The sequence below is a fragment of the Heterodontus francisci genome, chromosome 41 (genome assembly GCF_036365525.1).
Source record: "Heterodontus francisci isolate sHetFra1 chromosome 41, sHetFra1.hap1, whole genome shotgun sequence".
Taxonomy (NCBI): domain Eukaryota; kingdom Metazoa; phylum Chordata; class Chondrichthyes; order Heterodontiformes; family Heterodontidae; genus Heterodontus; species Heterodontus francisci.
The window spans coordinates 11,860,003-11,877,544 of NC_090411.1; the positions used below are offsets into that span (position 1 = coordinate 11,860,003).

General features: G+C 44.4%; 1 protein-coding gene across 1 annotated transcript in view; it reads left to right on the forward strand.

The window, feature by feature from the left end:
* sgsm3 (small G protein signaling modulator 3) overlaps nt 1-17,542 on the forward strand; it is a 291,927-nt gene that overhangs the window by 6,335 nt on the left and 268,050 nt on the right. The window contains exon 2 of the mRNA XM_068019899.1: nt 14,790-14,879. Within this exon, the coding sequence (XP_067876000.1) occupies nt 14,870-14,879 (10 nt within the window). The 5' untranslated portion in view covers nt 14,790-14,869. The remainder of the gene's footprint in view (nt 1-14,789; nt 14,880-17,542) is intronic.

Consider the following 17,542-nt stretch of genomic DNA (forward strand, 5'->3'; position numbering starts at 1 on the left):
CATGAACGAATAAAAACAAAATCGCCAATGACATTTTTTTTATTTCCATACCAGCCATGCTATGACTTCAATGGGTCGGGTTACCAGTTAATACCAAATTAGTGTCATTTCTGTGCTGCAGGCTCATGTCCATGAGAAAGTAGATTGACACTGGCAAACCTGATCATACTCTTACAGCCAGCATGCTCAGAGCTGAAGGTGAGAGCTTTATGACTATTTTGGTGGTGAATGGATCACAAGGTTGCTAACTGTATGGACAGGAAGATGATGTCTCCATTGGAGGTTGATAAATACCTGCCTGTGTTTCTACTGGTTACAGTATCCTGAAGATACAGAACACTGCAACTGTTGTTAACGTTTCAGGTCAATGACCTTTCATCAGTTCTGATTAAAAGGCCACAGACCTAAAACATTAACACTATTTCTCTCTCCACAGATGCTGCCAGACCTGAGTATTTCCCGCATTTTCTATTTTTATTTCAGATTTCCAGTGTCTGCAGTATTTTGCTTTTGTATTGAAACCTTTGTTTTCAATTTGACATTAAAATCTTGCAGCGACTGCAGAAAATGAGTTCATCCTTTTGGGCAATCTACAGTGACGAAAACAGGAAAAGCCTGTCCACCCATTTCACCTCTTGTCTCGCAATCCACTTGCATTACCACTGAATAAATTGCAACATGGAGGAGAAAGCTTGCTGTTTGCAATAATCTTTCATCAGCTGTCATGTCTGTTAACTGAGTAGAATCTCCGGGCTTACTTCTGTCTTTCAATGAGACATGCATACCTGGAACAGCAATATCCTCCGTTTTTTACTCATTCATGGGTGTGGATGTCACTGACAAGCCCAGCACTTATTGCCCATCCCTAATTGCCCTTGAGAAGGTGCTGGTGAGGCACCGCCTTGAATCACTGAAGTCCATTTGGTGTAGGTACACCTGCAGTGCTGTTAGGGAGGGAGAGCATTCCAGGATTTTGACTCTGCGACAGTGAAGGAACAGCAGGATGGTGTGTGCTTTGGAGGGCGACTTGCAGATTGTAATCTTCCCAAACGGCCTACTTCCCCTGTTTCTCTAGGTGGTAAAGCTCGTGGGTTTGGAAGGTGTGTCAGAGGAACCTTGGTGAGTTGCTGCATTGTATCTTGTCTATGGTACACACTGCTGCCACTGTGGATGGAGTGAATGTGAAGGTAGTGAATGGGGTGCTGATCAAGCGGGTTGCTTTGTCCTGGCTGGTGTTGAGCTTCTTGCGTGTTGTTGGAGTTGTGCTGATCCAGGCAAGTGGAGAGTATTCCATCAGACTCCTGACTTGTAGATGGTAGACAGGCACTGGGGAATCTGGAGGGGAGTTACTTGCTGCAGAATTCCCAGCCTCTGACATGTTGTTGTAGCCACTGTATTTATATGGCTGGTCCAGTTAAGTTTCTGGTCAATGGTAGCCCCCAGGATATTGATTGGGGAGGGGGACTTGGTGATGGTAATGCTATTGAGTGTCATGGGGAGGTGATTAGATTCTCTCTAGTTGGAGATGGTCATTGCCCAGCACTTGTGTGGCGCAAATGTTACTTGCCACTTAGTTGCCAAGCCTGAATGTTGTCCAGGTCTTTCTGTATTTGGACACAGACCTCTTTGTTATGAGGAGTTGCAAATGGAAATGAACGCTGTGAAGTCATTTGAAAACAGCCCCACTTTGACTTTATGATGGAGGGAAGGTCATTGAAACAGCAGAAGATGGTTGGCCATTAGACGTTACCCTGAGGAATTTGTGCAGCGATATCCAGGAGCTGGGATAATTGGCTTCCAACAACCACAACTAGCTTCCTTTTGTGCTAGATATGAATCCAGCCAGAGAGCAGCCCCCGGGCTCCTCGATGCCACACTTGGTCAAATGCTGTTTTCATGTCAAGGGCAGTCACTCTCACCCTACCTCTGAAATTTAGCTCTTTTGTCCATGTTTAGATCAATGTGGTAATGAGTTCTGAAGCCACGTGGTCCTAGCAGAACCCAAGCTGAGCATTGGTGAGTAGTTATTGCTGATTAAGTGTCACTTGGTAGCACTGTGGAAGACACCTTCCATCATTTTGCTGCTGATTGAGAATAGACTGCTGGGGCTGTATTTGGTCAGATTGAATTTGTCCTGCTTTTTGTGGACAGGGCATACCTGGGGAAACTTTCCACATTGTTGGGTAGATGCCAGTGTTATAGCTGTACTCGAACAGCTTGGCCAGGGGCAGGCTAGTTCTGGTGCACAAGTCTTCAGTATTACAGCTGGGATGCTGTCACAGCCCATAGCCTTTGCTGTATCCAGTGACTACAGCCACTTCTTGATATCGCATAAAGTGAATCAAATTGGCTGAAGACTGGCATCTGTGATACTGGTGACCTCAGAAGGAGGCCAAGATGGATCATCCACTCGGCATTCCTGACTGAAGATGGTTGCTAATGCTTTACTCTTGTCTTTTGCACTGATGTGCTGGGCTCCCCCATTGTTGAGGATGGGCATGTTCGTGGAGCCTGGGTATGGATGGACTGCAGAGGTTTGATCAGATCTGTTGGTTGTGAGGTCACTTAGCTCTGTCTATAGCACGCTGCTTCTGTTGTTTAACATGTTTTTAATCCTGTGTACTGACTTCACCAGCTTGGCGCCTCTATTTTAGGTACATCTGGTACTGCTCCTGGTGGGAAGGGTTGGTCCCTGGCATGATAATGCTAGAGTGGGGGATATGCCAGGCCATGAGGTGACAGATTGTGGTTGAATACGATTTTGCTGCTGCAGATGGCCCACAGCACCTCATAGGTGTAAAAGCAAAATACTGCGGATGCTGGAAATCTGAAATAAAAACAAGAAATGCTGGAAATACTCAGCAGGTCTGGCAGGATCTGTGGAGAGAGAAACCGAGTTAATGTTTCAGGTCTGTGACCCTTCAGAACTGTTCTGATGAAGGGTCACAGACCTGAAACGTTAACTTTGCTTCTCTCTCCACAGATGCTGCCAGGCCTGCTGAGTATTTCCATCACTTCTTGTTTTCATTACACCTCATTGGTGCCCAGGTTTGAGCTGCTAGGTCTGTTCTGAATCTATCCCATTTAGCGCAGTGGTCATGTCAGTGGTTGTGGAGTGTATCTTCAGTGTGGAGATGGGACTTTGTCTCCACAAGGACTGTGCGGTGGCCACTCCTACCAATACAGCCATGGAGCGATGGTTCTGCGAAAGATAGATTGGTGAGGATTATGTCAAGTAGATTTATCCCCTCATGTTGCTTCTCACAACACCCACCGCAGGCTTAGTCTGGCAGCTGTGTCCTTCAGGATTCAGCCAGCTGGGTCAGTAGTGGTGCTATCGAGCCGCACGTGGTGAAGGACATTGAAGTTCACCACCCAGAGTATATACTGTGCCCTTGATACCCTCAGTGCTTCTGCCAAGGTGTTTTCAACACGGAACAGTACTGATTCATCGACTAAGGGAGGTCAGTAGGTGGTAATCAGCAGGAGATTGTCTTGCCCATGTTTGACATGATGTCATGCGACTTCATGGGGTCCAGAGTCAAAGTTGAGGACTCACAAGCAATGTTCCCTCAAATGTCCCTTCATTGTATGTGGCCCACTTGTTGCACTGCATGGTTCGGCTCCTTTAATATTTCCCTGCGGCTGCACATCTTAAAGGGACTGCTGTTCATGTATACTGGTAGTCCCCTCAGAGGCACATTCCCGATTGCTGCACGGCTGCACGTTCACTTGGCTCAGAAGGAATATTGCCCCAGAGCTGCTGCATACTACTGAGGCCAACTCTGGTGGGTCCGTCTGCTGGTGGGACAGGACATTCCAAGGTATGGTGATGAAGGAGTCTGAGACATTGGCTGTAAAGTACGAGTCAGTGAGTATGACTGTCAGGCTGTTGTTTGACTCGTCTGTTGGACAGCTGTCCCTATTTTGGATATAAGTGTGCTAGTGTATAAGACACTAGTTTGGCCTTAGCTGGAGTATTGTGTCCAGTTCTGGGCGCCGCACTTTAGGAAAGACGTGAGGGCATTGGAGAGAGTAGAGAAAAGATTCACGAGAATGGTTCCAGGGATGAGGAATTTCAGTCAGGAAGATAGATTGGAGTATTTAGGACTGTTTTCCTTGGAGAAGAGAAGGCTGAGAGGTGATTTCAAAGAGGTATTCAAAATCATGAGGGGTCTGGACAGAGAGAAACTGTTCCCACTCGTGAAAGGAACGAGATATAAAGTAATTGGTGAGAGATACAAAAGTGACACGAGGAAAAGCTTTTTTCATGCAGCGAGTAGTTAAGGTCTGGAATGCGCTGCCTGAGAACGTGGTGGAGACAGGTTCAATTGAAGCATTCAAAAGGGAATTAGACAGTTATATGAAAAGGAAGAATATGCAGGGTTATGGGGAGAAGGCAGGGGACTGGAACTGAGGGAATTGCTCTTTCAGAGAGAGCAGGTGCGGACACGATGGGCCGAAAGGCCTCCTTCTGCCCTGTAACAGTTCTGTGATTGGAACAAGTCCCCAGATGTTAGTGAGAAGGATTTTGCAGGGCTGGATGTGCATTTGTCGTTTTCGGTGCCTAGGTCAATGCCGGGTCATCTGTCTGGGATTTATCCTTTTATTAGATATTTTTGTAGTGATTAGGCACAACTGAGTGGCTTGCTAGGCCAATTCAGAGTCAACCACATTCCTGTGGGTCTGGAGTCACCTGAAGGCCAACTGGGTAAGGACGACAGATTTCCTTCCCTAAAGCACATTAGTGAACTAGATAGGTTTTTAACGACAATTCAGTTGTCTCATGGACACCATTACTGGTACTGTCTTTTGTATTCCAGATTTTATTTAATTAACTGAATGTAAATTCCCCAGCTGCCATGGTGGGACTTGAACTCGTGTCTCCGGATTACTAGTCCAGTAATGTTACACCTATGCTGCCATATCTGTATGGTGGTAGCAAGAAAATAAATATCAATGTCTAATGCAGACATCCAGGCCAAATCTCCCTGGTGTAAGAGCGTGGATATCTTGTCAGCTGCCTGCGCGTTTCCTCTGAGGGCCATATTTTGTGATGTGTCCCAGTGTCTGATTAGGACCCACAGTTATATCATGGGATGCTTTAATCTCTCATCTGTGGAGAAAGTGGCAGCATCTACCATGGCCAATCCTGAGGCCGTTGATGCTTGTCCACTGTTTGCGAGGAAAGTTTGACCCTTCATGTTGTTCCGTTGGGTTCTCTGTAAGGAATCTATTTAATATTTCACAATTTTTCCAAGCATTATGCCTTCAGTTGTCGAGGCTGAGGGGAGATTGCTGAAGGGCTTCAGTGAAGGTCCAAAATGGCCGCCTCAATTTGAGCTGGATTGGTGGTATGTTGGGTGAAGTCGGCCTGGGTCGGCATGTCTTAACTGATGTAGCAGTTGTGTTCTGTAGAGACTGCATATTCAAGGCTTAGGTGTGGTGGTGCAATAGCAGCCAGGTTGTTCTTTTCTTTTCTTTTTCTTCTTTCTTTTGGGCCTCCTTATCTCGAGAGACAATGGATACGCGCCTGGAGGTGGTCAGTGGTTTGTGAAGCAGCGCCTGGAGTGGCTATAAAGGCCAATTCTGGAGTAACAGGCTCTTCCACAGGTGCTGCAGAGAAATTTGTTTGTTGGGGCTGTTGCACAGTTGGCTCTCCCCTTGCGCCTCTGTCTTTTTTCCTGCCAACTACTAAGTCTCTTCGACTCGCCACAATTTAGCCCTGTCTTTATGGCTGCCCGCCAGCTCTGGTTGTGCCAGGTTGTGCTGTTGATAAATCTCACAGTAGGACAGCAGTGGATTTGACATGTGGATTTGATTGCCATGCTGGATAGAATTACTCTGTTGTAGAGTACACCTGGGTGGGTGATGCCTTATGGAGGTTTGAACGTCTACTCCCCATGTGGATCCGACACTTTGTAGATGAGGTTTATCCGAGTCTTCAGTTTCTTCCCGAGGAGCTGGAGATGCTATCTATACGACAAGGTGTGATCAATCGAAGGAACGTGGGGGAAAGTGCAGGGGAGTGAGACTAACTGGATTTCTCTTCTAAAGAGCTGGTGCAGACTCGATGGACCAAATGGCCTCCTTCTGTGCTGTACTATTCCATGATTCCATTATCTTGACTCTCGGGAGATTTTTGGTATTCTTTATTTCTGCGCTGCAAAAGGAGACGTTCAGGGCATGGTTTGCATGATGGGTGCTGAGGTGGGATATCAAAGTGATGGTTCTTTGCGAGTTTGGCAAAAGTCACCATCAGTGGCAGTCGGCCTCCGTCCTCCACAAATCACTGCTCACGATCTCCTCAGCGGCTGACAGATTCTTGTTTTGCGTGGCCAAGGGAATGTCATCAGCATTGACGAATGTGTAGCACTCTGTTTTGGGCGGATGGTGTAAACATTCAGTAACAAGGATGCCAGGGTAAAGCCCTGTAGGAGACTGTTTTTCAGTCTCCTATAGCTGCTCTCTGAATGCCATTGTATATATGGAAGTGTTGGTTGATCAGCATGGAGGTGAGAAGATAGATTGTTGTTTTGCAAGGTAAAATGAAGAGCATGAAAAGCAGTCCACGCTTCCATACCCTGCTGTTAGGTCCATGAGTGCCACAGCGGTCTTGAGTTAGCACTGGAAGCCTGCTTCTCTGTATGTTAGCGCTGCTACTTGGTCACAGCAGCTACGGTTGCTCTGAAAGCCCAGTTGCTCCCTAGGGATGGTTGGCTTGATTGGGGCTAGTGTATGGAGTACAGTATTAACCTGCTGAGTTTCAAATGTACAATTGAAGCTTGATGTAATCCAGTGACAAAATTGGTCAACGTGATGACTTGGACAGTGAACTTCACCTACAAGCCAGTATGTGCCCATCTGGGAACTGTTGCTGTTTTGTGGTAGGGCACTGTTGTGGGAAAATGTTGGCCAGTCATTTTTGTTCAAGGACAAAGTGTGTTGACGTTCTTCCTGATTATCTCTAAGCAAACCACTGTAAAAGTTTTGAAAGATCGCGCACCATTAAATTGTCAGAATTTTCTGGTGATTCACCATCACCTCAATTGTAAGTTTGCATCTGAATACAGACTGCAGACAGAAGCATCGCCTATAATACTTAACAGGCAACACCAGTCCTGCATTTCCCATGCCTATAGACACCAGTAATACAGTACTAATGTACTAGTAATTACAAGACTGTGCTGTTTGTGTATACTCTGCACGAGGGTATAATTCAATTATTGGGTGAATTGCTCTGAATGTGGAGGATATTAGAGTGGGTGCAGGCCAGGACTTTCTGACCTGCCTCGGTGGATTTCTGGAGCAAATGGCAGCAGAAATGAGCGAGCATTCACTTCTCCCCATTGTCACCCATTAGAATTTCTGCTGAAAGTGATGGTTAACCTTCAGTTTAGCTGTCCATATGTGGGTGTGTATTTTGAAATGATACTAAAATGATGGGAATAAATCATTTTCTGTCCTTTGATCCGAAGCAGTGCTGCTGTCCAGAGGTACCTGGTCATCCTTCAAGCTTTGCATTGCTTTCACAGCTTGCTTTGGGTGATTTAACTTTCAAAACTGAGTGTTTGCAATTGTAGACATTTTTTTTTAAATGGATTTTTAACAGTATCTGCAAAGGACAGAATACTGAGCAAAAAGCAGAACACTGCAGATGTTGGTTCTTTGAAACAAAAAATGTTGGAAACGCTCAACAGGTCAGGCAGCATCTGTCGACAGTATACAGGGTGAAGTTTTGGTTATGCTGTGCTGTATTGCCAAATGATGGGGTCAAAGTTTCAGCCCTTATGTTAAAACCATAGAATGTTGTGCTCAGGCTGCACTTTCATGGCTGTGTTCGCTTCCAATCCTTAAGGCACAAGGCAAAAGTATTGCAATTCTTTTACTTCTCAACAGTAAACTTTTCCACTCCTTTGCTCTGGCTCTGTTCTTGAGCCTGGAGAGGGCAGTGTGTGTTTGAGGTTAACAAGTTGGATGAGAGCAGTGCAATTGATGTTGTGTATATGGAGTTTCAAAAGGCTTTTGATAAAGTGCCACATACTAGGCTTGTTAGTAAAATTGAAGTGCATGGTGTAAATAAAAGCAGTAGCAGCATGGATACAAAATTCGTTAAGGTGTAGAAATATGAATGGTTTTTGGACTGGAGGAAGATCTACAACAGTGTTACCCATGGTTTAGTACGAGGATCACTGGTGTTTTTGATTACATTAATGCTTAGGAATTGGGGATACAGGGCACAATTTTGACATTTGCAGATGACACAAAACTTGGAAGTGTAGTAATAGTGAGGAAGATAGTAATAGACTTCAAGAGCATGTAAATAGGCCGGTAGAATGGGCAGGCACGTGGCAGTGAAACTCAACACAGAAAAGTGTGAGGTGATACATTTTGGGAGGAAAAATGAGGAGAGACATTATAAGCGTTAAGGATGCCAGTCTTCAGACAATTTGATTCACTCCATGTGATATCAAGGAACAGCTGAAGGCTACACGATAGTGTTATGACAAGGCTGGAGTACACTGTCTTTTCTGGTCCCACTTCTCCGCAGGTCATAACACATTTTTAAAATGTTTACCCAGTTGCTGATTCGGTCAATCATATACTCTACTCTTTATCCCAGAATAAAATACACCAACCAGGTTTCTTCAATAGACAACATAATTATCAGTTTGTCAACAAGACTTATCCAGTAATGAAGCAAAGCAGATTGAAATATGAAAGTTCCCTTTTTAAATTCCCCACGCACACACTGGAAAAAAAAATACAGAAATTCTCTCTGGAGATACCTGTGACAAAAAAAGAACTCTTTGGCCAAATACTTACTAATTCTTGAAGAAAAAAAGAGAAGATATGGAAGGAAATCAGTTGTCCCTTTTGGTCTGGCGTCTGGGTATACGGAGACGAGTCACTGGGATCTTTTCTAAAGCAGTTCTTTTCAGGCGGCGTTGAGAATGAATCTGGCAGGTTTTTCCAGCTTCTCAGGAGAGATGCAGTACCAGGGATTTTAGTTCTCCCACACTGGATATTTGCAGGGTTTCTTCAAAGAGGTAGAGAAAGAGGTGAGCTGGGTGGATTTTTCCTTGGCAGGCAAAACACCAACTGTCTTCAAAACAGTTCACACCCCAACTGAACTGAAAATAATATCTCCCTCAAACAGAAAGTCAAACTCCTGACCTCCATAAACCTTGACATGTGGCTTCTCTGTAAACATTTTACCCAGGTCCCCAAGGTTTCTGTAGTTTATTGAGCTTAAAGCACATGATTTCCAGCACAGATTGTTTTCAAACAACATCTCAAGTGTCCTTTCTGTGAACTTGGTTAAAAAAACACATGCATGGAATTTAGTTTAAGTTTAGTTTAGAGATACAGCACTGAAACAGGCCCTTCGGCCCACCGAGTCTGTGCCGACCATCAACCACCCATTTATACTAATCCTACACTCACTCCATATTCCTACCACATCCCCACCTGTCCCTATATTCTCCTACCACCTACCTATACTAGGGGCAATTTATAATGGCCAATTAACCTATCAACCTGCAAGTCTGGCATGTGGAAGGAAACCGGAGCACCCGGAGGAAACCCACGCAGACACAGGGAGAACTTGCAATCTTTTCAGTTTTAACACAAGTCCTCAAAAAATAAAATATTAAAAAATGGAAACGCTTTCATAACTATAGACTGAGCCCTGACAGCATCCTGAAGAGTTGTGCTCCAGAACTAGCCACGCCCCTAGCCAAACTCTTTCAATACAGCTACAACACTGGCATCTACCTGACAATGTGGCAAATTGCCCAGGTATGTCCTGTCCACAAAAATCAGGACAAAGTCAATCCAGTCAATTACCGCCCCATTAGTCTACTCTGTTATTAGCAAAGTGATGAAACGTGCCGTTGACAATGCCATCAAGCGGCACTTACTCAGTAATAAGCTGCTCACTGATGCTCGGTTTGGGTTCTACCAGGGCCACTTGGCTCCAGACTGCATTAAAACCTTGGCCCAAAAATAGGCAAGAGAGCTAAATTCAAGAGGTGAGGTGAGAACAACTGCCCTTGACATCAAGGCAACATTTGATCGAATGTGCATCAAGGAGCCTGAGCAAAATTGAATCTAGGGGAATTTGGGAAAAACTCCCACTGGTTGGAGTCCTACCTAGCACACTGAAAGATGGTTGTGATTGTTGGAGACCATTCATTTGAGCCCCTGAACATTGCTGCAGGAGTTCATAAAATAAGTAGGATCAGGAGTAGGCCATACCGCCCCTCGAGCCTGCTTCCCCATTTAATATGATCATGGCTGATCCTTGGCCTCAAATCCAACATCCCGCCCGGACGCCATATCCCTGCTCTATCTGTCTATCTCAGCCATAAATATATTCAAGGATAGAGCATCCACAACCCTCTAGGGGAGAGAATTCCAAAGATTCACAGCCCTTTGCGTGAAGAAATTTCTCCTCACCTCAGTTTTAAATGATCAGCCCCTTATCCTGAGACTGCCCTAGATTCTCCAACCAGGGGAAACCACCTCTCAGCCCCTTCAGAATTTTGTCTGTTTCGATGAGACCACCTCTCATTCTTCTAAACTCCAGAGATTATAGACCTAATTTACTTAGCCTCTCATCATACGACAACCTTATCCCAGGAACTAATGTGAACCTTCGCAGTACCACCTCCAATGCAAGTAAATATTCTTCCCTCAATATGGAGACCAAAACTGCACACAGTACTCCAGATGTAGTCTCACCAAAACCCCATAGAACAGGAGCAAGACTTCCTTCTTCTTGTACTTCAGTCCCCTTGCAATAAAGGCCAACATGCCATTTGCCTTCCTAATTGCTTGTACCTGCAGACTAACTTTGTGTTCCTTGTACAAGTACACCCAAGTCCCTCTGAACATCAACATTTACAAGTTTCACGCCTTGAAAAAGTATTCTGCTTTTTTTGTTACCAAAGTGAATAATCTCTCACTTCCCAATTTATACTCCATCTGCCAGCTTGTTTCCCATTCACTTGGCCTGTCTATATCTCTTTGCAGCCTCTTTGCGTCCTCCACTTAACTTGCATTCCCACCTAGTTTTGTATTGTCAGCAAACTTAGATATATTGCTCGCAGTCTCTTTGTTTAAGCCATTAACGTAGATTGTAAATATCTGAAGCCCCAGCACTGCTCCTTGTGGCAATTCAGTAGTCACAGCCTGCCAACTTGTAAGATGCCCCCTTTATCCTTACTCTTCGCTTCCTGTCCATTAACCAATCCCCAATCCTCATGTATTATCCCCAACTCCATGAGGAAAGGTTGAACAGACTGGGCTTGTTTTCACTGGAGTTTAGAAGAGTGAGGGGAGACTTGATTGAAGTTTATAAGATCCGGGATGGTCTTGACAGGGTGGGTGTGGAAAGGATGTTTCCTCTTGTGGGCGAGTCCAGAGCTAGGGGGCACTGTTTTAAAATTAGAGGTCGCCCTTTTAGGACAGAGACGAGAAATTTTTTCTCTGAGTGTTGTGCGACTTTGGAAGTCTGCCTCAGAAGGTGGTGGAGGGAGGGGTCATTGAATATTTTTAAGGCAGGGGTAGATAGATTCTTGTTAGGCAAGGGAATCGAAGGTTTTTGGGGGTAGATGGGAGTGTGGAATTCGAAACACAAACCGATCAGCCATGATCTTATTGAATGGCAGAGCAGGCTAGAGGGGCCGAATGGCCTACTTCTGTTTCTAGTTCGTATGAGCCCATTTCTTGTGCATTAACCTTTTGTGTGGCACCTTATCGAATGTCTTTTGGAAATTCAAGTACACCACATCTACTGGTTCCCCTTTATATACCATGAGATCCTCAGGAAAAAAAATACATTTGACAAACACTATTTCCCTTTTGTCAAACCATGTTGACTTTGTCTGATCATACTATGATAGTCTAGTGCGTTGTTAAGAATTCCTTAATAGATTCCTGCCTTTTCTTGACAATTGATGTCAGGCTGACTGACCTGTCGTTCCCTGTTCCCCCCCTCCCTCCTTTCTTCAATATCAGTGTAACATTTGCTGACTGCCAGTCTGCTGGGACCGTTCTAGAATCTAGGGAATGTTGACAAATCATATCCAGCGCATCCACTACCTCTGCAGCTACCTCTTTTAGAACCCTCGGATCATGTGCATTTATTGGATTTTAGTCCCTTAAGTTTCTCCAATAATTTTTTACTGCTGATAATTACCTTAACTTCCACACTCCTATTAGCAACTTGGTTACCTTCAATTTCTGATATTTAATTTGTCTTCTGTTCCTCAGGCTAGTGTCCTCGGCCCAACTATCTTCAGCTGCTTCATCAATGACCATCCCTCCAATGTATGGTCAGAAGAAGGGAAATTCAATGGCATTAGCATTGCTAAATCCCTCACCATCAATATTTTGGTTGGGGGAGTGGATGGTAGTGTGGGGGAGAGACGGTGGAAGGAAGGGGTCACCATTGACCAGAAACTTAACCAGACCAGCCATACAAACACTGTGGCTACAAGAGCAGGTCAGAGGCTGGGAATTTTGCAATGAGTAACTCAACTCCAGACTCGCCAAAGCCGGTTCACCATCGACAAGGCACAAGTCAGGAGTGTGATGGAATACTCTCCACTTGCCTGGATGAGTACAGCTCCAATAACACTCAAGAAGCTCGACACCATACAGGACAAAGCAGCCACTTGATTGGCACCCCATCCACAAACATTCACTCCCTCCACCACCGACGCACAGTGGCACCAGTGTGTACCATCTACAAGATGCACTGCAGCAACTCGCCAAGGCTCCTTCGACAGCACCTTCCAAACCGTGACTTCTACCACCTCGAAGGACAACGGCAGTAGACGGAGGTGAACACCACCATCTGCAAGTTCATCTCTCGTCACATACCTGACTTGGAATTATGTTGCAGTTCCTTCATGTTGTTGGTTTAAGATCCTAGAATGCTCTTCCTAACAGCACTGTGGGAATACCAACACCACATGGACTGCAGTGGTTCAAGAAGGCAGCTCACCACCACCTTCTCGAGGGCAATTAGGGATGGGTAATTGATGCTCACAATCCACCAATGAATAAAAAAAGTTAAATGGTACAATTTTAAAGTGGGTGCAAGAATAGAGACACCTGGCAGCGTCAGTGCACAAATCTTTGAAGATAGGAGGACAAGTTAACAAAGCAGTTCATAAAGCATATGGGATCCAGGGCTTTATGAATAAAGGAATAAGTGTACAAAAGCCAGGAAGTTGTGCCAAACCTATATGATGCACTAGTTCAGCCTCAGCTGGAACATAGTGCCCAATTCTGAGCACCGCACGTTTGGAATGATGTGAGGCTTTAGAGCGGGTGCAGAAAAGATTTACAAGAATGGTTCCAGGGATGAAGGATTACAGTTACATGGATAGACTGGAGAAGCTGAGGTTGTTCTCAGAGCAGAGGTTTTTAAAATCATGAAGTGTTTTAGAAAGAGTAAATAAAGAGAAACCGTTTTCAATAGCTGAAGGGTTAATAACCAGAGAGAAGAGATTTAAGGTGATTGGCAAAAGAACCGAAGGCGACGGGGAGAAAATCTTTTTACGGAACAAGTGGTTTGAATTTGGAATGCACTGCGTGACAGAGCGGGGCAAGCAGATTCAATAGTAGCCTTCAAAAGGGAATTGGTTAAATACTCGGAGGGAAAATTGCAGGGGAATGAGGGAAGAGTGGCCGAGTTCTTTGAAAGAGCCAGTGCAGACTTGATGGGCTGAATGGCTTCTTCTGTTTGCTATAGTCTTCCATGATTCTGTGATGAAGAGTTTGAGCGCAAGAGCACAGACACAAGCTTAATATAAGAGGTTTAAAACAGATGGCAGGAGAAACGTTTTCACGGAGAGGTGAGACTGTGGAATTCACTCCTCGAGTTGCTGGTTGAGGTACAAACTATTGCTCACATTCAATATTCGATTGGATTAGGTGGGTGAAGGAAAATAGGTTGAAGGATATGGTAACAGGTTGGGTAGATTTGATCGAAAGTATTTTCTTGTGTGCACGGTAAATACTATCTTGGACTGGTTGGGCTGAATGGCTTGTTTGTGTTGTAACTTGCATGTGTTTCTGTGTTCTAAGGTTTATGCAGGAATGATGGTTACTCAGAGTATTGGTAGCCACTGACAGCATGGAGTGAAAGAGACTGAGACTTGTGCAGGTTGAAGTGATTGTAAGGCCTGTTGTGGTTTGTATTTGTTGTGATTGCTCTCGGCGGCTGTCCTTGAGTAAATATGTTACTAAAATAAAAAGTGCCCGTTCAGTTAACCCACTGGGGATAGACTGCAGTGTATTTGTAGGTTTCAAACTTCTGGAAAACAGGCTTCATTTTTTTCCACTGCTGTTGAGTAGAATGATGAAATGTCTGAGCAGAACAGTCTTTGCAACTTTCAGCTCACTGTTCTGTACTTCATTGGAAGTGTCACCTGCTCCACTGCTGCAAGAGTTAACATTGAGGCTGATCCTTTGACAGAAAGTGGATGTATGATGATGAGCCTGAGAGTAACCCTGGCGACAGCTCTCCTTTTGTCCCTTTTTGTTTCAGGTGTGCTGGACTCTAACCTGACAACACATTCTCTGATATGCCAAGAGTTTAATTTGATGTGGCGATTGGTGTATTGTGTATGTAGGGATTCTTGGTTCGCCTGGAAATTTGTCTGACTGAACTGAGGCTGATAGTTTGATTGCTGATGGTTGTTTTAATAGATTTAAGCCTGCATTAGTCCCCATGCTCCACATCAGACTGATCAGGTATTCTTCTTCCCTAGTGCACTGAGCGACTGAGTCAAGGAAAACATACATACACCAGGAGCTTGTAAAAGAAGAAAACCCTACATTCATTGGCAAGATGACTTCAGGTATGACACCACAAGACTGCATTAGAGACACAATCTAATGAAGAGGAGGGAGTTTGGAAATAGTATGAAGATGGTGAATAGAATCTATTCTAGGCTAGAGTGTATTGGGCCTGCTTTTTATTAACTGTGATACAATCACTGTAGTTCTGTGCTTCCTGATCAATTCCATTCAGGTATACTAACCAATAAGTTGTATTTCACAAAAGGAAAGCTGTTCTTTGGCCAATCTTCTCTCAGAATCTACATTTCTACCCAATCACTATCTAATTATCACTTGAATAGCTCCAGAGTTTTTGTCTTTATTCCAGGTATTTGTCACCGTGTGAAGAAATACCTCATGACATCAGTATTGACGTTGGCTTTTAATAGTTTGTACCCCTGTCATTTTGTCCTGTTTTTGCTTTAACTTGAAATAGTGCTTGTGATGAACCCACTCTACTCTATAGTGCGTTTTATATTCTTCTGTAAACTTCCTCTCTCTTGCTTCTTTTCTAGACTAAAGGAGAAAAGAGAGGTCGCAAGTTTGAGAGGATTAAGGAGTGAATTCTGGAGCTTAGGGTCAAGGCAGCTGCAGGCACAGCCACCAATGCTGGAGCAAAATAAATCCGGATGGGCAAGGAGCTAGAATTGGAGAGATGTAGAGATCTGAAAGTTGTAGGGCTGGAGGAGATTAAAGATAGGAGTCCATGGAGGGATTTGAACATGAGGGTAGGGGTTTTAAAATCAAGGTTTTGCTGGACCAAGGTCAGTGAGCACAGGGCTGATGGGTGAACAGGATTTGGTACGAGTTAGGATATGGACATCAAAGTTTGGATGAGCTCAAGTCAATGGAGGACATAAAGTGGGAGGCTGGCAGGGAGAGCATTGGAGTAAAAACAGAAAGTGCTGGAAATACTCAGCAGGTCTGGCAGCATCTGTGGAGAGAGAAACAGAGTTAACATTTCAAGTACTTTTCATCAGAACTGGCATGTAGAAATATGAGCAAGTGCAAAGGTGGAGGTGGGGTGAAAGAAGAACAAAAGGGAAGGTTTGTGAGAGGGCCGAGGGCAGGAGAGATTAAATAACAAAGCTGTCATTGGGACAAAAGGAAAAGGGAGTGGTGAGGTTGTAGTAAAAGACAAAAGAATTTATTAATAGCGGAATAATGAACAGCACTGTCTGAAAGCAAAAACATGAAAAACAAGTTTAAGATCAGCACATTGTTTTTTTATTAAACCATCAAAATGGGGGGTCATGGTCTGAAATTGTTGAACTTAACCTTGCATTGAGCTTCACTGGAACAAATGCTGGCGTGAGAGCAGGGTGGTGAATTAAAATGGCGAGGAGACAGAAGCTCAGGGTCATGCTTGCCGACTGAGCAGATGTTAGAGTCATAGAGTCATTTACCGCACAGAAGGAGGTCATTCAGCTCATCAGGTCCGTGCTGGCTCTCCATGGAGCTATCCAGTCAGTCCCACTCCCCCCACTCGATCCCCATAGTCCTGCAAGTTTATTTCCTTCAAGTGGCCATCCAATTTCCTTTTGAAGTCATTTATTGTCTCCGTATCAACCAACCTTGTGGGCAGCGAGTTCCAGGTCATTACCACCTTCTGCATAAAAAAAAGTTCTTCCTCATATTCCCCCTGCATCTCTTGCCCAAAACCTTCAATCTGTGTCCCCTAGTCTTTGTACCATTAGTTAATGGTAACAGTTGTTCCTTGTCTAACTTGTCTAAGCCTGTCATAATCTTGTACACCTGTATTAAATCTTGCCTCAATCTCCTTTTTTCAAAGAATAACCCCAGCTTTTCCAACCTAACCTTGTAACTAAAATTCCCCATCCCTGAAATCATTCTGGTAAATCTCCTCTGCAGTCCCTTAAGGACACTCACATCCTTCCTAATGTGTGGTGACCAGAACTGGACACAATACTCCAGTTGGGGCTGAACCAGAGCTTTATAAAGGTTGAGCATAACTTCCCTGCTTTTTTACTCAATGCCTCTGTTTATGAAGCCCAAGATCCCAAATGCTTCGCTAACCATTCTCCCGATATGTTCTGCCACCTTCATTCACATACACCCCCAGGTCCCTCTGTTCCTGCACACTCTTTTTAGAACTGTGCCATTAAGTATATATTGCCCTTCCCGCCCCCCCAATACCTTCTGCATCACCTCCCACTTGTCAGTATTAAATTCCATCTGCCACCTGTCTGCCCATTCTGCTAAAATAAAAGCAAAATACTGTGGATGCTGGAAATCTGAAAAAAAAACAGTGCTGGAAAAACTCAGCATCTGTGGAAAAAGAAATAGTTAATATTTAAGGCCTATGACCTTTAATCTAAACTGGCAAGTTTCGAAATGCAATAGGCTTTGAGAAAGCGAAAGGGGAGGTGGGGGGTGAGGGGTGGAGCGGTGGAAGAACAACAAAAGGGAAGGTGTGTGATAGGGCGGAGGACAGGAGAGATTTAAACTTGTTTTTCATGTTCTCTCTTGCCCTCTGTCCTATCACATACCTTCCCTTTTGTTGTTCTTACCCCCCCTGCCCTTTTCACTTGCTCAAAGCCTGTTACATTTCTAACCTTTGCCAGTGTTGATGAAAGGTCGCAGACCTGAAACGTTAATTCTTTCTCTCTCCACAGGTGCTGCCAGACCTGCTGAGTATTTCCAGCACGTTCTGTTTTTGTTG